The sequence below is a fragment of the Pollicipes pollicipes genome, unplaced genomic scaffold (assembly GCF_011947565.3).
Source record: "Pollicipes pollicipes isolate AB1234 unplaced genomic scaffold, Ppol_2.1 Scaffold_6052;HRSCAF=7182_pilon_pilon_pilon, whole genome shotgun sequence".
Lineage (NCBI taxonomy): Eukaryota > Metazoa > Arthropoda > Thecostraca > Pollicipedomorpha > Pollicipedidae > Pollicipes > Pollicipes pollicipes.
In genome coordinates, this window is record NW_023596805.1 from 27,106,796 (window position 1) to 27,126,476 (window position 19,681).

At 47.9% G+C, this 19,681-nt stretch overlaps 1 protein-coding gene and 1 long non-coding RNA gene across 2 annotated transcripts in view; one reads left to right on the forward strand and one right to left on the reverse strand.

Annotated features, from left to right (window-relative positions):
• Positions 1-18,784, forward strand: part of LOC119104409 (methyl farnesoate epoxidase) — a 31,205-nt gene extending 12,421 nt beyond the window's left edge. Inside the window, exons 2-3 of the mRNA XM_037228107.1 lie at positions 17,401-18,359; positions 18,464-18,784. Coding sequence (XP_037084002.1) covers positions 17,401-18,359; positions 18,464-18,784 — 1,280 coding nt within the window. The remainder of the gene's footprint in view (positions 1-17,400; positions 18,360-18,463) is intronic.
• On the reverse strand, positions 7,822-9,156 carry LOC119104474 (uncharacterized). The gene is made up of 3 exons (XR_005094938.1): positions 9,073-9,156; positions 8,449-8,556; positions 7,822-7,884 (listed from the first exon to the last, which is right to left on the reverse strand). It is a non-coding gene; the product is annotated as an uncharacterized LOC119104474 (long non-coding RNA).
• Positions 18,785-19,681: the final 897 nt, after the last annotated feature.

Here is a 19,681-nt window from a genome sequence, read left to right on the forward strand (position 1 = left end):
TTGTTGGTACGTTATTCTTATAAGCTGCTTCATTCAAGCACTGAGCACATTTTCTTAGTAGCGAGTGGGGTGTAAGCACATTGATAAAATAAAACACATCAAGGCCTCCGGCACAAAAGCTACACGCTGCAGACAGACGCCAGTTGCCGTCAGATAACCACACACGGACATAACAGCAGCAGGGGGCTAGCCTGATCCGCTTTACCAATGTCGTCGTCTGTGATCACCAGACGGCGGCCATCTTGCGGTCAGTGCATCGTCTCCCAGCCGGTACACTGGCAACACAGGCGCGTGAGAAACATTGTTAGTGAAACACAGTCCAGGATACGCCACATCAACAACTAAGTGGGAACAGAATTTATGAAACTTGTGACCAGAGCCGAACAGGAGTCCACTTTGCGCTTTCCTCGACACAGACGCAGCTATCCCTACTCTGACTGTGCATCGCCTCTCTGAAGCTGTTCCGAGAAACGGTTCAGTTCTTGTGTGAAAGTGAAGACATTGCAAAGGGCAAGTGAAAGGTATGCCTGGTCCATGTTCCGATCTACAATTTGATGTCCTACAGCTTTCGAAGGTATTTGTTTCAGATGCATCGTCATTTTCGTTCGTCCGTTGGCCATGGCTTAGTGTTCGCCGCCGTTCGCCGGGGCCGACGCTACGCGGCCTACAGGGACGGAGACGCCAGGCATCGAGGTCTATTGCTAAAACTTGCGGGGGCACATGTTCAAATCTACGTCACCTTATTTTCAACACTTCTCGATGATAACTGAATGTTGAACATTTCCAGATAAACATAGCTTGGCAATTTTGTTATATATTGTTTATTCATCTCCATCTATAATCCACATTCTGTAGCACTCATATTGCAATTTCCTCAAAGTTTTTGAGTTCTGTCGTTGTAGAAGAAGTCCACTGGACCATCGTCAAATGAAGAGCGCCGGAGATTGGTTTCATGCGGTATTTGACGTATTATTTTTTCAGGTTATTGCCTATGAACTTCAGACAGAATCGATCTTGCGACAGCTTCTAGCTTCTATTCCAGTTATAGAAGGTAAAAATGAGAAAATAGCATGGACAAGTTCATCAACCATCAGCCGGCGATTTGTCGGGGGGAATCTTTCACTATTAGGGACCTCTCTGTCAAACCTGTGCCCAGCCGTTGCCAGAGCTCTGGCTGGGACTCTGCATGTGCCGTTAACGACAGCATTGTTTATGTTACACGCCTCAGTTCGCCAGCTTTTATTGGGAAGCCTCATTTACGTCCTGCGCATGGTGTGGGAAGAGACACTGAGCTGAGACTCACTGAGCTGTGAGCTACTGAGCTGCGAGCCGATGAGCTGTGAGCCACAGAAGTGTGAGCAATTGAGCTGTAAGCCACTGAGCTGTTAGCCACTGAGCTAACTGTATACTGTATAACTGTATACAGTGTAAATGTAAACTGCATATAAGTCACTGAGCTGTGACCCACTGAACTGTGATCCAATGAGCTGAAAGCCACCAAGCTGTGAGCTACTGATTTGTGAGCCTTTGAGCTGTAAGCCACTGAGATGTGAGCCACAGAGCCGTGAGCTGCTGCGCTCGGCGAACTGTTGGGGCAATGACTGGTAATCACCAACCCGAGTCGCTCTGCCTCCGGAAGATCTCAGCAGCCAGAGACAGGTCCGATGGTCGGTGTGCGCTGTCACATGGCGTCCCTCTATTGTAAGGCCAGTGCACCCCAGGTGATGCGATACACGTGGATCTGTTTTCTGGGTCGATTTGTGATCGCTCTCTGTCCGTCGGCACAGCCGGACACCGAAATAACTCAGGTACGTTTCAGCTGATGTTCATCCCTGATTGCTTGGTGAATCGTACACCCAGGCTCGTTAAACGATTGGTGAGTTGCTCGCCTCGAGTCGTCAAACGCAGGATCACCGGATGTCGGTAAAACAACCAAACGGAGTCATCACTGACCAGGAAGCATTGAAATGCAAACGTTACGTGTACAACCATCGCTGGAACGTTGCGGCGACTGCGAGTACTTTTAGGTTAAGCGAGCTTGGCTCAGTACCGCCCGGAGAGTCCTTGCAGCCATCTGTAGAGCAGGTAGACGTACAGAGCTTCTTCGTAATTCCGTTAGATGTCATGCCGATCTCACACCCAGCGCCCAGATCGGCACCTATGCAGGTTCGCATGACCTCCATCAGTACCTCTGCGGCAGACAGACAGTTCACAGGTTACACGGTCAACCTGGAGGTAGAATTCACATCAGTAGGTACAGGGCGGGTCAGGGTCGACAATATTAGTTCCTGGGTCACAGGGCAAGGTTACGGCCAGAGGTCACAGGTTCGTTTCGTGATGTAAAACTATGTTCTCGTGACTCGCGTTCTTCTTCTCACAAACGTCCATCGGAGAACGAGCGTGAAAAGGTAACTAAATTCGGTCGAGGAGGTCCGCTCGCGAAGTACCGCGTCGCGACCCTGGTCGTCGGGCCGCGTCTGCCTCTCTCTGACTGTCACTGCCCGTCGGACGTTACGCAAGATGCGTCAGGTTATAAACGACGGGGCTCCTGGGCGGCGCCGGCGCGCGGCCACCAAACACTGGGGATGGGGCGTTTTCGAACCTTTGACAATGTGCAATCATAACGCCCGCGTGAGCCTACATGAAGCAGCAGAGGCGCGCTATGTCGCAACCCTTGCATAAAGCAGCTACGGCTACGGGTGCCCGCATCCGGCTTATCTAATAATTAGCATAAAAAGAGGAGTGAACAAGGCAATGCATCACCTCAAACGTGTCATTTCCGTAAGTGCTTGGTTTTCGTAAACGAGCATCGCGCTGACGCTTACGCGTGACAATGGCGCATTACAGACGCGTGCCAATTACGCGTTACCATAGACCCTCCCCCCCCCCCACCTATCAACAAAAGAATGATAGCAAGGCAACAGCTGTCATTAGTCGGCAGCAGTGCTGTCAACCAAGTACGTAGATGCTCGGGACTAACCACAGACAACGGCTGACGCGTCAGGAACATCGTGAGCACGCACTGAGACGCAACGTTGGCTAATCAGCGCGCAACGCTAGGTCTACAAGCCCATAAGCATGAATCATAACCTAAACAAACATAAAGTCGGTACCAAAGAACGCGGGGCACAGACCGTGTGTTCTGATGCAATACATACATGCGTATACCAAACACTTGTCGCGCACGCTCGGGAGACATATACATCCGTTAAATGCATACATTACACAGAACACCAGACGGTGCGCAGTGCTACATAGTTGCGGCGGTTTGCATAAACATTGCATACCAAGCACACATGTATCAGACACTGGGTGACAAACAGATAGACATACATGAATGTAAGACGCGCAATGGTGTATACATTGCTAGCACATCTGGCACGGCAGAAATGCCAGGGGACGGGGCGATATACAAACGTGCAGACCTCACATCTCGGGTCGAACAGATCGCGGCGTGGCACGCGGTTGAGCGGGGCGACGAGCCACGGCGGCCAGGACATGATCTAGCGAACCACTCGCGTGGGGAGTAGTAGCGCCGACGGTGATCACCGCAGACTCAGGCCCGGTAGACTGAGACCCTGCGTGTTCCGGTGCAACAGGGGCCAAGGGTACTTCTTCGGCCGGTGCTGACTGGGTTTCGGTCATCTCATCGGTCTGGGCAGCAGGGGAGTGGGAATGACGGCGGCCTGAGCGGCGGCTAAGGTACATGATTAGTCTCCGAAAAATTGGGCAAGTATAGCGCATGGCACGACAGCCAATGACGACAAAACCAATTATGATTACCAAAACGTACATGCTATATTTGAATGACGTCGGGCTGTCACTGCTCAGCGCGACAGCAGAAGGCAAATCAAAGTATTTGACAGCGGGTGGGTCATGCACTGTAAGTTCAGACAGTGCGGAAATGTTGAAGGTCGTACGATTCAGCGAGGCGTTCCAAGATGAGCCCAAGAGAGGTATCGGCTGATCAGTGAGCATAGCTTTGACGTGGAACTGAGGAAGCTGATGCTGAGACTTGCCAAAGTAATCTGGGTGCGGGGAAGTGTATCACTATAGGCTGAACATTCCACATCGAGTTCCAGGACGTTGATTTTATCATGAACTACAAGGGTTTGACCTGATTGGTTTGCGGCGCAAACCGTAGTTAGTCTAAAAGGGTTGATAGAGACCAGTAGCCACTGACCATGTCCAAGATAGGAACCTTTTGGATCGTGGTTGCTAGAGTGTACCATTGGGGAACACAATTTATGGATAAAGACATCTTCTTTCTGAAACTGGGCAACCAGGCATGAGCCCAAAAGATGTCATTGAGTGCACATGTTCATGTAATTGGCAGAATGGCAACTTAGCAAGCAAACATGTTTGAATCTCGCTGTCCTCAGGAATGACGTGTTGTTGGCGATTTTCAGACACCATGGGGAATGAAGACGTTCCCATGGTGTATTCCAGGGAGATATTACGTACCTTGTGTGGGACGCGATATTTAACGAATTTGTAAGCGTCAAACGCATGTGTGACATGTAGCGACGGGATATAGAAAAGCACATGAAAGACCGAGTCTCTCTGCACTACTTTAGGTCGAATAAAACGGATGTACTGACCGAGTTCCTCTCGTGGAAACGGTAGAGTGTGAGTCGTAGGAAGTTCTTTTTCGATTGTCCGCAGGATTGTTTGGAAATTTCATGCTGTCATCAAGCTAGTATGCAGAACTCCCACTTTTGCGACAGCCAGATTATTATCCAAACTGTTGAGTCGATAATAAAGCCTACGCAAAGTTTGAGACACTCCAAGAATGGAATCTGACACGTATTCGATATACGTGGCAGTGGTTATGACGTCCATTGGCTGGTCCACATGATATATTACGTCATCGCGAGTCTTCGCAATTTTCATGCGTTATTATAAAGCATGCGTTATTTCATTTAGCTGTTTGTGGTTCGTTCGGACAGCGATTTGTGTTGAATTTAGAACAGCAAGGGTTTCGTTGGAACTGTGGGCTAGAATTTTGTCTTCTTTACCTAAGACTGAGACTTGGGCCTGGAGATGTTTTACCTCTTGTTTGGTGGCACCAAAGAGATAGGACATGGCGTTTCCTATGCCGTTTATCAATCCTCGACGGGGTCGTCAGGTAAATGGTTTCTGTAAGATCTGAGGAAAAGCATCACAAAGATAGACAGCTTCGTCACGTAGTCCTTGGGTAACATCTACAAGGCGTAATATCGTTTGCTTTACCTGCAGCGTGGCCTTGCTAGATAGTTGTTGGTAAATGTGGTTGCGAAACCCTTAAGATTATACGTTGCCTTTTCTACTGTATGTAATTGTCGTTGTATCAACGAGCTGTTGACCGAAAGAGTGATTGCCCACGAGTTGTAGCTTAGGTTAATTTTGCCCATCGGTCTAAATACATCACCGGGATCGGCTGACGTAAGGGTTACGGGGTAGGAGGAAGTGATGTGTAGCATCAGGATGACTGCTGGCTGCCAGAACATCCTGTAAGAGTCAGAACTTTCTTAGGATATTGCGATGAACATGATTATCAGAGATATGGCGGTTACTACAGCACTTTGCAGTTTACGCCAGCTAAGAATTTGTGCCGGAGCATTGGTCTCAACACGGCCAATGTCTGGGTCGTCTTTCGACTGAACGGCATAAATTCGTGGCTTTTTGTCCTCGTTAGGATCATCATCCGATAAAGGACTGCTCATATCTCTTCGTTTGTGACCAGCTAGACGGGTCCAGAAACCAGCCTCATGTCGTCGCGCGGGGATTTGCGATCGCAATGCGTAGCCATGTGATAGTACAGGATTACTGTCTACTCTGTGCGATAACAGTGTAGCCATCTGATCAGTAGTTTGTTCCTCATAGGGTGGTTTTCCGTCATTAATCATTTCCTGGTCCATAGCTATATCGTCAGCACTGTCGTCATCTACTGTTGGTACGTTCGCAACGGGTGTGTCCTGCTCGTGAACGGTTACCAAAGGAGATGGGGTGAAAAACCCGTAGACGCTGTCTCCCACCAGACCGCGATGCCAGATTTTGTCTCCTTGGCTTTTTGATGAAGCCGGTGTACGCATAACCGTATTGGTCAACTTTTCAAGAGAGCTTCGGTCGGATCGCGACAGCATCGTAGTTTTACCTATCATATCTTGACCAGATACATGTTTTGCTAAAACGCTTTCAACACCACGCAGTTGCCGACGAGTTTTTGTATTTACACTGAATTCACCTTGGATATGTACAAAATCGCGCCGACATGGTGTCAGTACAAAATGCCAAATACGCCGCGTACAGTTCGGCACACAACGAAAGCCTAAGAACCCTGTCTAAAGTACTTCAGCACTCGCTGTGAGCTCCAGAACGTTAACCGCGCATGCAAGATTTGATCCAAGGGCTGACTCACGATGTCAACACACCTTTTTTCTTCAACTTCTTGAAAAGGCAGGAGCGATATGATTGGTGTGCTCTGTGCCGGTTGATCACCGTTCCCATGAGCATGTGTTTCATGTTGACAGACCGCCTCACGAAGTCAAACTGGTGACGCTTCTGAACAGCTCTTATGGGGTGTTTGGCACCATCATGCTCATGACCATTCCATCGAATCGTGAGCTCCTTCGCGGCATTGTCATGCCTCAGCTGCCGATGCATGAAGAAAAACCTCCTTGAGGACGCTGCCCATGGACTCAACCACACTTTCGACAGGGCTGAGTAGCCACGCGCGGACGACTAGACTGACGAATGGTTCGATGGAGGGACCACGTTTCCACAAAGCTTTCAAGAGAGCTTGGTTGGAGCCAGTGCGCTCCTCACTACGCAGGATGCTGATTGCTTCGCGAACGCTGCAGCTCGGCGCCGCAGCCGATGGTGGGATCAGCTTGCTGGACACCAGATGTCCGATGACTTCGGAGACTGTGCTCACCTGGGCGTCGACGGATTTGCTTAGGTCCGGAAATCCTTTAGGTCACCAACCGACCGAACATAGAGCATGTTGTCCAGGAGCGCCTTGTTTGTTGTTCCTTTTCTTCCACTATCCACGCCAGCTCCCTCTCTCCTTGCCTTCAAGTTGCGGACCAGGGCGATACAAAACGCCACGATGGGACGGACATGTCGATTGCAGTTTGCTTGAGTCCGAGGGAGATCAAATCGTAAAGGGATAATTCGTTTCGAGCCAGGTTCAGAAGTCACGGGTGGTGTATCAATTTCGTGCAGAAATTTGGCTGCTTGGTGATTCATGGTCACTTTCGGGTGCGTTTGTCGGCCCAACAAGCTGCAGGCTTGAACAAGGATACAGGTTAAAACTAGACATCACCTTAACAATTATCCGCCCAGTGCTGTGGAACTGTGGAACTGTGGAAACTGTGGAGAACTGTGGAAGAGGCAAGTTAGTGACAAAATATCAGGAGCACCAGAATTACCCCACAAAAATGCCCTGATTTCTTGGAAATACCCGAACTGTTAATGGAAATTTGCATCCCTATTCAATATCAACATCTAAGCACCGCGTGATAACTAAAACAAAAATGTTAAATGAACAGTGGTAGACATACTTTTATTGAGACCAAAATGGATATGAAATATTCTGAGCACGAAGACACATGATGAGGCAATATTATTTTGGCAACAGAGTACAGTATTGTTACATGACTGACAACCCAAAATTGACTTTCAGTCATCACACCATCAAATCCACATCTATGCAGGCACCATTTCAAGATCGACAGTCAGGACATGCTGCTTTTCAGGTGTCACAAATCCTACCAATGCAGCTCATCTTAGTACCTGCCGTTTTCTGACTGGAGTTTCGTGGGTACTCAGGACAGGGATGCAGAGATACTCGTCCAGAAGTGGCATCATCGTGGGCTCTGCTCACTGTGCAGCTTGCGATTCCTGGCAAATGGCATGACAATAACTTGATAAAAGGACATTATAAGACATCACACACCTTGGACACAGCACCACTGCCGCAGGAAAATACAGGTTAGGCACATATCATACCATGAAACACAAAGATTGCTTGATGAAAGTGGTGGTGTATATCACAAAAGAGCATGATTTTTAATGGATGTTGTCACTTCCCCAATCAATATCAATACCTAAGCAGTTGTTAAAGGATGATCAAATATTTATCTGGCAGATAATGGGGAAGCTGGTGGTAACTGTAACTGATGGCAGTATCTGATAAATTTGAATGAAGACGATTCATGACAAAAATGAGTCCTTAGGAACCTTGTCACCAACCGGCTGCAAGTGTGGTGTAACAGTACTGCAACTGTAATATTTGTTAAACAATGCATAGCTTGGAGGAAACCTTAAACCACCATTCCATGCCTATCTCAAAATAAGCCTGAAAGTTTTGTCATTCTAATAACATTTCACACTGCATAAAACAGAAACCCAAGTCATTTACCATCAATACCCAGCCACCACAAACAGCATATATGAAAAACTCACCTCCAGTCTGGTCTGCAGAAACTGATGGCACAGCTAGACTGGATGACCTACTTGGCATCTCAAAAGTGTTGATGCCATGTTCTCTGCCATCTGTGCCACTGTTCATTCCTGTGGAAAATCACAGCCAATCTATTTTACAACCCTTGACAAACCTTTCAAGCAAAAAATTTGAATAAGCAGAGGCTGTTATTGGCAAAGTACCTGTAAGTAGACAGGCTAACATCACTGTGAAAACAATGAAATACCACGGACTACACGCAAAGTGACATCTAAGCCGATGGGCATGATTCATTAAAAAACGAATTCTTCTTATTTTGGGGAGTGAATTTGGCTCTTCCACACTCCTTTGTTTTATATGATGCAGTCTAATTTTACTTGAAGGTGGTAGCCACACCAAGCTGAAGATAACTATGCACTAAACTGCCCATACAAACTAGGAAGTCATGATTTGTTACACTGTGTCCTCTGCCACCAAATCAGTGATTCTAGACTATTTCATTCACTGTTTGATAGGTATGTGGGTATGTTTGGTCATGCCTATCTACCTTGGGTAAATATTGTTAAACATTAGCTACTGCGAGGAATGGCCACTCATACTCACGTAGATTCAGTTCAAACTCTTACCTTGGAGCCAAGATTCCCACTTTCCACCTGCACCAAAACTGGAATTCTTAAGGACAATTGGCATCCCTTTGTGCTTAGTGTTCATGTGCCTTTTCAAGTTTCTTCCTTCCCCATTGAAACCACAGTTCACGTGCCCACAGTGCACTGCCATACGTGATGGATGTTTACCCATGCCTGGCAACCGAACATACAGGTAAAGCTTCAACGCAGAAGATCCAAGGCTATAAAGAGACAAACGCAAATGTCCCAACCTAATCGAAAAGTGCGATATATTTGTTAAAACCCCAAAACTACGCGTAACCAGTATTCACGTAATGAACGTTTCCGACACAACAGATCGCAACGCCGACTAAGCATCAACACGCGCCACATATAGCGTCAGATATGTAACGCTCCGAATGGCGCTGAAAAAAGGACTGCTCATGGAGGCAGGCGGTAAACGATAAAATCGCTCGAAAACTTGCGCGAGACAAACCCTTATAGAAATCTGTCTCGCCGGGTGACACCTTCTGGCCACTAGTGGCTGTCTCCTTACTGATAGGGAGACCAATACTAAATTCAACGTCGTCGTGTATGATGTCATTGTTGTCGTCCATAACACCACAGCGAAATTGTTTCATCGTTGAAAAATGAAAAACTGACTTAGCAAGAAAACAGTTACAGTCCGTAAGTTCGGCTCCTGGGCAGTTTGATTCTCATATTTTATGGCTCCCACCCTGGTAGTCAAGTGAGCAGGTTTTTTCACCCCTGCCAAAGGGCCGTCATTGCGAAAAGCTAACTTTGCTTATCTGGGGGATTGGACACGAAGCGATTTTCCGATTTTTGTTACAATGCGAAAGTAAGACTTCCAATGCAGAGTTAACTTCGAAGAATTCCCTGTTTTGATTGTAGGATCGTAGTAATAACCCGGATCGCCAGTTTGAGAGGAAGATGCTTGAACACTTTTGTCAACTACCATCTTGTTGTGATCCCGCGTTTGTTGAATATTTTCTGTGACATGCTTAAATGCGTGATGGAGATTTTCGAACATTGGGGAACATACTCGTTGCCGGAGTACTTGTAACGGTGATGCACCAAGGTATCTACAGGTAAAATTGGATATCGGCCGTACATGAGGAATGATGGCGAGTATTTGGTTGTTTCATTTTTGATAACCCTGTAAGTGGCTAAACATGGTTGTAGTACTTGTTCCCACTTCGTGTGATCCTCACTAATCTTTTTGGCAATCATCTCATTCGAGACCTTATGGAATCTTTAGGTCTTTCCGTTGGTCTGAGCATGGCAACTACCCTTGCGTATCCTCGTTGTTCCTAACACTTTGTTGACAGTATCTTTAACTCCGTTCCAAAGTTCAATTCCCTGATCGCTCAGAACTGATCGAGGGCATCCATGACGGGGTATGATTTCATCCAAAACTAATTGAGCTATTGTATCCGCATTTCTCTTAGGAATGGGATAAGCTTCCGGCCATCCAGAAAATAAATCTACTACCGTACAGATGTACACGTTTCCTTTGGACGAGATTGGGTGGGGTTCTATCAAATCAATGCCGAGGTCAGTCATTGGAGCGCTGGTCATTGACAGTTCTTGTAATGGGCGTCTTTTGTTTTTGAGCTTTTTCATATTACACTTTTGGCAGGTCGGGACGCATATGTTGATCTCTTTTAACACGTCGGACTAAAAGAATGACTTTATGACCCTGTCAGTGGTCTTTTAGATGCCTAACTGGCCTCCAAAGTATCCATCATGCGCCTCTCGAAGGATGGTATATTTAAATTGTTCAGGAACTTCTAGTTGAGCTCGGGTCAAAGGACGTATTTTAGTACCTGACGTTAAATGATGTAGCAAATCATCATGCATGCAATATCCTTTCACTTTATTATCGTCTACGTCAAGTAAATACTAGATGATTTTTTTTCTAACAAGGGATCTTCTTTTTGAGCATTTCCAAACTCGGCACCTGTGTAAGACATAGCAACACATTCGGAATACAAAACGTCCTCTGTTGCCTTGTTCTGTATCTGGTAATTCTCAATTGCACTAATTTCTTAAGTATCAACTTGTTGATCATGCCAATCTAGCCGTTCGCCATCTGACAAAGTCTCTACTTGTTCCGAATTCGGAAGTGTAGAGAGAAGATCTGTGGTAACATTTTTAGCACCACTGATACACTCGATATCGCAGCCGTGTTCACTCATCATCATAGCCCATCTTTGCACTCGAGGATTTTGCATTTCGCTTGTGAAGATATGTTTCAGCGGTTTATGGTCCGTATAGATCGTGAGTTTGGTTCCTAAAATGATAGGGCGACGTTTTGTAGGCTGTACACGATAGCGAACGCTTCGCGTTCTATAGTCGGCCATTTCTTTTGTACATCAGCAATTTGATGAGAAACGTATTGCATCACTCTATCTTGATCCCCTTGTTTTTGCATCAACACCGCGCCTAAAGCGTACTGTGAGGCGTCAGCAAATATCGAAAACGGTTGGGCGACGTCTGGAAAGGTCAAAATTGGGGCTTCTGCTAACCGAGTCTTCAGGATATCAAATGCGTGTTGCGTTTGATCACTCCATTCAAATCTCGCGCTCCTTCGCGGGAGTGCTGTCAAGGGTCTAGCAAATTTGCTGAACTGTGGCACGTACTCTCTGTAATAGGATGTCATTTCAATAAATCCATGGACTTCTCTAAGATTTCTAGGTGAATGCAAGCTGTCTATGACTTTGACTTTGTTTGAATCTATGCTTATTCCTTCGTTTGATACGATGTGTACCAAAAAATTCAACTTGTCTTTAGGAATTCGCACTTTGATATTTTAAGGTGCAGGTTTGCGCGTCGAAGTCGGTCAAACACTGTCTCAAGATGCTGCAAATAATCCTGAAAGGTCGCGCTATTGATGATAATGTCGTCGATGAAGGCAACTGCCAATTGTTTGACATCGCTCAAAACGGCATATATCAGAGTTTGGAAGACTGCTGGGGAGCCTGCTAAACCAAAACACATTGTAAATGTGCTCGAAAACACCTGCATATGTCCGAAAAGCAGTTTTTTGATCTTCGTCTTTGATTGAAACTGCCAGAATCTAGCTTTTAAGTCCAAACAGGTGCGGAATTTAGACATGCCTAAAGAATGAAGAGTGTCTTCGGCGTTAGGTGCGCTGGAGGCTGGAACTACGGTAACAGCGCTTAATTTTCTCAAGTTAACACAAATTCCATATGAGCCATCTTTTTTCGGTACTACAATCTCGGGTAAAAGGCATGGGGAGTTGCTTCGGCGAATGATGCCTGCTTTTAGCATACCATCGACGTGTTTATCCAGAATTAACTTTGAGTACGATGAATCCTACATGGCTTTTGTCTAATAGGTGGGCTGTTTTGAGTGTTTATTACCATTTCGGTAACGTGCGTGGTCGTTAGCTCTGAATCTTTCACGACAAAACATCGATGTTTCTTTCTAAAAGCTGTTCAAGAACAAGGCCCATTTTCGTCCGAAATGTGTGCAAAGTTGAGAATTTTCAGCTTGTGGCTTGATTGTATGGATGCCATTAGTTGTTCTGCTTCTGCATGGCTGATTTTAATTTGTTCTTTTTTTAAAATTCAACGCTTTACCTAAAATTTGACCTTTCCTTATATAAAAATGCCTGCCTGTCTCATTCACAATAGCCTACGGGACGTGCTTGTTTTTAGACATTTGAACCATTGCAATGGGGAAGCGAATTCCAGGTTCATCTTCAAAGCATGGGAAAGACGGAAGTTGCGTCAGAATGAAGTGTTTTCCAGCAGTTTTACTTTTCGATGGTTGACATTTAATTTTGGCTGATGATCTAGGATACAGATGGACGCTTTCTGACAGTCTTGCTAAGTTAAGTTCTCCTTGTTGACAGTTTTGCTTTTGATTTGGTGGAAACAAAGTGTTTTTTCCAAATTTCAGCAGTTGATTATCGAAATCAAGGACAGCTTTTCTTTCATTGAAAAGTCCACGCCTAAAATCACGTCGTGCCCTAATCCGGTGACCACACATAATGAATGACACGTACCGATTTTACCCAAAGTAATTCGGATTTTTACCATTTTGTGTTTTTAAATGGGTGGCCTGAGGCAGACACTAAAGGTACCTATTTCTGACATGTTTCCTTTATCAAAACGTCGTCACATAATTTTAAGAATTCATCGCTCACCAGCGAGAACTGAGCTCCACTATCCAAAAGACTACAAAGCCTGTTTTTGCCTATGCAAACGTCTCTGAAGGACATTTCTTGTTCACATCTATGTTGCAAATTTCACCTGCTCGACTGGATGGAGGTCCTCCGAGTTTTCCGAACGTTCCCGTTCATCTGCTTGAGGGGTCTGTTTACGTAGCTGTGCGACATATTTGCGACACACACGTTGAATGCCGCCTGGAATGTGGCGAAAATGACAGATGGGCCTATGGTCTTCAGTAAACGGATACCTAGGTCGTGCCGGGTCGTCTCTACAGAACTTGGGGCCTGGTTTCAACGAGGATAGATATTCCGTTCCCCGTAGCGATACTTATGTTTTCCGTGTTTTCTTCGTGTTTTCTTCACCAAGTAACGAGACTTCAGGAGCTTGATAGACTGGATGGAAAAGGGTAGGATTTTGGAGCTGTCCGATATATGTCGTGCAGCGACGTTGGGCTTTTTGATAATGTTTTTCAATCAGCTTATCAAGGTCTGCTGCGGAAGGATTTGCCGAGAAGAAACCACAACAGCGTTGGAGACAAGGAATGCGCAACGGTAGTAGACGTAACAGGAGGTACTGATATGGTCACAATGGCAAGTATGACAAATGCTACACCGTTGGCAAAAATATCGCTTGTTGAGGTTGTGGCAAGCGCAGAAATGCTTCCTTTTCTTCCGACGATTTTCTAAATATGTGCAATGACAGGCACACAGCTTGTCCAAAAGATCGGTCTGGTCAGATGGGAAGCTGTCTTGCAATAGCTTCCAGCAAGCACAGGTACCATAACCTTGAAAATCCAATTCTTTGCCCGTTATCCAGCGACTCGTGTGGCTCGTGTGGATTGGAACCTGCACTTCGATAGCCGTACCTTGCTGTGAGACGAGAGGATGTTTCGGCGCTGATAACTCGTAGATCCTTGATACGGGTCTGGGCACCAATATAACGCTTCGTTCTCGTGACTTGCGTTCTTTTTCTCACAAACGTCCATCAGAGAACGGACGTGAAAAGGTAATTATATTCGGTCGTGGTCCGCTCGCGCAGTACCGCGTTGCCACCCTGGTCGTCGGGCCGCGTCTGCCTCTGTCTGACCGTAACTGCCCGTCTGACGCTACGCAGGATGCGTCAGGTTGTAAACGACAGGGCCGCTGGGCGGCGCCGGCGGGCGGCCTCTAAACACTGGGGATGGGGCGTTCTCAAACATTTGACGCTGCGCAATTATATGCGCGTGTGAGCCAACATGAAGCAGCAGAGGCGCGATATGTCGTAATCCTTGCATAAACCAACTACGGCAATGGGTACCCACATCCGGCGTATCCAATAAATAGCATAAAAAGAAAAAAACAAGGCAATGCATCACCTCAAAGGTGTTACTCTAAGTGCTTTGTGTTCGTTAGAGAGCGGCGAGAGTCCCGCTGACACGTTGACAACGGCGCATTACGGACGCGTGACGATTACACGCTACACCTGTCTGCCTTTCTTTGTACCATTTGTATTATGCCTTTTACATGATGACGTCAATCCTGAAAAGTCATACTGCATGGATGGGTTAGATATTCAAAACAATACAATTCTCGATAACTTTTGGCACCAACAATGTGACATGTTACTTAATTTGTCGGTCGTGATTTCGTATTGAACCAAAACACTTGTAGTTAGGCTCTAGGGCTATACTCGGACATAACTCAATCTCCAAGGATTTGACGCATGTTTGAATTTAAGAAATAAGGTAACAGAGGTATCCGGACTCAGGTTTTTAAAACGCATCGAGGGTCAAGTCTGAACCAGAGCAACGGCCCAGATTTTTCGAATCACATTCAGACTCCGCCTCAGAGCCCGAGAAAGGGATCGCTGGGAATGACTGACAAGCGGTGGCCACCAGCCGTTGTATGTCAGTCGTGGATGGCAGCAGCCCTTGTTAGAACAATGCGCCCTGGAGGCTTTCGAGCGGACCCACGCGAACGGACAGTGTTGACTGTGTTGGACTTAGCGGACGTGGACTGGCAGCGACCCGAACCCGTGGCACTCGAACAAAGATCTGCTCGGCCTCAGGGCGAAGCTGCCATCTGTCTCTCACTCAGACGTGCTAACGCTTCTGCTAAGTCAATCAGAAATTTAACCGGGCTGTAAGATACCAGGAAAAATGAAACAGGAAATGTCACATACAGTGATCCCTGTATTCCGAGCTCATAAGCTGTTATCTCTGAAACTCTTCAACGACATACCTCCAATGGCCCATCTAGTGGTAGTTTGGTGACGGATAGAGCATAGGGTAACTCACGGCAATGGATAGTTGAATAACATGAGATTACCACGAGATGTGTAGAAACCGCCAAAGTTATAGCGACCTCCGCGGCCGCGGCGATGCCAGTGGCCGGCCGATAACCACTGGCTGTCCTCGATCTGGCAGCGCACTCCCTGGCAACGTCTGCAAACCAAGGACAGGGGATCTGCCCGGCGCGAGAACCGGGGCTCTGAGAGAGAGAGCGTGTCGCAGAGACATCGGGTAGTCGTGGATTCCTGCGCGCGCTGGGAGGCCACCGGCTGAGCGGTTTCCGGCGGCGCGGCCTGTACTCGCTGTCATGTGGGCTCTCGCTGTGTTCTTGCTGCTGGTGACGGCGTTCTTGTGGATTCGGAGGCCGCAGCGACCGTCCAACTTTCCGCCGGGTACGTATTTGCGCCCACACAGCTTGCTGGGTGACCGAAGGCGCGAGAACTTAGCGGAGTGGGGGAGAGGTGTGTGGAAGGGGAGGGAGATAGTGGGGAAGCTCGCTCCCCTTTTTCTTGAAAGCTGGAGGCGCCCCCTTCATCTTGTAGAGTCTGTGGAGGACCAATTCTGGTACATCATGGTACTACTAAGTGCCTTTGTGTTGTTGCAAGGGCCATTCTGAGCTGTTACGGGATGAGGTAAGTCCGTGGAAGTTCATTCTGATCTGTCGATGGCTCATTCAGACCTATGCAGGTTTATTTCGACTGAAAGAGGGTCATTCTAGGCTTGTAGACTGACCAGTACGCTGTTCATATTTGCCTGCAAAAGGCTCATTCTGGACTAATGCAGGGTCTACGTTTCCATGTGCAGGGGCCCATTCAGCCCCAGAATGGGCATTTTCTGTCCCGTTAAGGTGTGATAATTAGCTGTGGAGGCCGCTCTCACTAGCAGAGAGCTCATCATTGACTCGAAAAACATTCTATTCTGTTAGATGGCTCATTCTGATCTGTTGAATTCCCAATTTGGCTTGGGAACGTCTCATCATGAACCGTTGAGGGCTACTTAAGGCCTCCAATGAACCATTTCTACCCATGAAGGCCCATTCCGGCCTGTAGAGGGCGATTTCTGACTTACGGAGGACACATTTTGACCTGAATAGGGCCCATTGGGGCTTGTAGAGAGCACACCATCTGATTGTAGGGTGCCCATTCAACATAATCCCCACGCCCTGTGGGTTGCACTGGGTATTCATTGCGTAGGCGCACAAGTCCGTATTCATGGACAGGCATCGGCGAAAATGTGTGGCTCAAAATTCCCAGGTTTTTATTGATGTGCCATGAAGTATTGCTTCTGACGTAGCAGGTAAAACTTTTCTCCCAAAAAATACAAATCCATTGCTGCTTAAGAAATCAAAGTGGAGATGTCTTGCGAAATAATCTGCATTCATGCACCACCTGCAGGCCTACTTTATCAGCGAGTTTCCCAGGAAGCTGCCTTTAATTGCAACGTGCCCGTTTGTTTATGTTACACTTTACTTGGGGCGAAGTATAGTACACATGAAACATTTACTTCTCCTATACCTGGTGTCGAATTATTAAACATATTCCAATCGATTTGTACTGGCCTTATCCATTTCAACATGCGTTTAGGAAACACCAATTCACGACAGCTTAACCCATGCATTATTTCAGAGCTCATGGATTTATCCAAGCCGTGAGCATACGCCTACCTTCTATCAAACCATGGTCGATTTCTTGCCGTGGCACTATAACCTATACTAATTTTAAATGCACAAATGTTTCTAGCCTCCTTATATGCTACGACGCTGCAACCATGGCCCAGATTTTGAGGACACATCCGGTGAGACGCATCCCCGAATGGCTCAAAATGAGATTGGCTGAGACTAAGAAATGCGTTCTTTTTCAGGCCCTCCAACATTTCTCATCTTTGGCAATATTTGGACGGTGATTGACTGGATTCGGGGCCAGTTTCTTGCGAGCATGAGCCATTGTCAGCACGAGTTTGGAGATATTCTTGGCTTCGTGCTTCCTACGGGTGACAAGATTGTGCACATTCGCAAGTTCGAAGACATCAAAGAGGCCTGCGCGATGCACGAGCTGTCTGGAAGACCGAACAACTTTGCTCTGCTAGTCCGCAGCTTCCAACAAAAGCTGGGTGTCGTAATGAACGAAGGCCCTTCCTGGGTAGAGCACAGGCGCTTTGCTTTAAGGCACCTAAGGGATCTGGGCCTCGGGAAAAACTCCATGGAGTCGACAGTTTTGAACGAATTCGAAGAGCTCTCCCAGGAGATGACACGTGACATTGACTCACCGATGAAAGTTAACTTCCGCTTTAACTTGACGGTGCTGAACATACTCTGGAGACTGGTCGCCGACAAGCGGCTGGAGAGTAGTGATCCCAAGGCCCAACACTACATCGCGGCGGTCAACGACTTAGTCACTACCATCGGTCCGGGTAACCCGATGAACCTGGCGCCGTGGCTGCGTCACATCGCCCCCGAGTGGAGCGGCTACGGGCCGCTGATCCGACATCGCGATACTACGATCGGCATGTTCCACGAGGTGGTCCACGAGCATCGGCAGACGCTGGACCGCTCCAGCCCCCGCGACTTCGTCGACCAGTTCCTGCTGGAGATGGAGAAGCCAGACGCTGAGGCTCGCCTCTTCACCGAACGCAACCTGTCCATCATCGGCATGGACTTCTTCGTCGCCGGCATGGAGACGACGTCCACCTCTCTGAGCTGGGCGTTGCTCTTCATGGTCAAGTATCCGGAGTTGCAGAATCGCGTACAGCGCGAGATCGACGCTGTTCTCGGCGCAAGTCCGCCGACCTACGGCGACCGCATGCGCATGCCGTACACTGAGGCCGACGCTGATGGAGGTGACGCGGCGTTCCAACGTCCTCCCTCACGCAGTGCCGCACAGTGCATTGAGCGACCCTCTCATTCCGCGGCTACACCATCCCCCAGAGCACCACGGTGATCATGGACTTGGACATGGTGCACATGGACCCGGCGTACTGGGGTGACCCGGAGGCGTTCAGGCCCGACCGGTTCCTGCACGCGGACGGCAGCGTGCGCCGTGATGAGCGGCTCATCCCGTTCGGCATCGGGAAGAGGTTCTGCCTGGGAGAGACGCTGGCGCGCATGGAGATGTTCATGCTCTTCACCTGCCTGCTGCAGCGTTTCAGCTTTACTGCCGTCCCAGGGCAGCAACTCCCGCTGGAGACCAGCTTCACGGTCGTGCAGCAGCCTCCCGAGTTCTTTGTGACCTACAAGCCGCGTGATTAGCCCTTATGACCTACAAGCCGCGCGACTAGCCCTTGTAAACTACAAGCTGCGTGCTAGCCTTTGTGACCTACAAGCCGCGTGACCAGCTTTTGTGACCTACAGGCCACGTGACTAGCGATGAGGTGGCGGCAACGCACCTGCCTGAGCTATGTCTCTCTGGCATCTGGATACCATCTAATGCTTGGATATATGTTTCCCACATTGATCGCATCTTCCTCACCAATCGGCAAACGAGAGTCGGTAGTGCTCGCACCTTAGCCAGCATAGAGGTACAATGTCTGCCGAATTCGCTGCTGGTGTAATAAAGCAAGAGGTCCTACGGCGGCGAGTGCACTGAAATGAGTCAGCAAGACTTGGTCACATTTTGTTCTACCCACCTATCACCCATTTACAAGTGACCAGGAGCGCCCATCTTTGCCACCCCGGCACACAGAGCCTCGCTTTAACACCTTCATTAGTAGCGAAAGCTGCATCACTTCCAGTTAAGAACTTCTTAACACGCTACACACGCCATCAAACCGGTACGTAATTTACCAGCAGTACCGTGATGTGAACATCTGCTGGTGAGAGATGGTGGAAAGAATCCAGCTACATTCAAAATTACAGTTATTTTATTTAAGGGGCATCCACGTGGTGGTTGTTCTGCGCCTAGTCACACAAGGAATAAGAACCCACCTAAAGGCGCGGCACAGAAACTGTTGCAAGGAGGCACTCAGCCGGACGCCTGGCAGATGTAGCCAGCCGACACTGCCCGAAACAGCCCAAGTTTGGCGATTGGAAGACTCGGCACGCGTTACAATAGAACACGCAGGGCATTGGGAGATTCGGAGACGTGCAGTGCCCTGTACACATTCAGGTAGTCCCGGTCATGCCCAAGATCCGCGACGCTACGCCAGC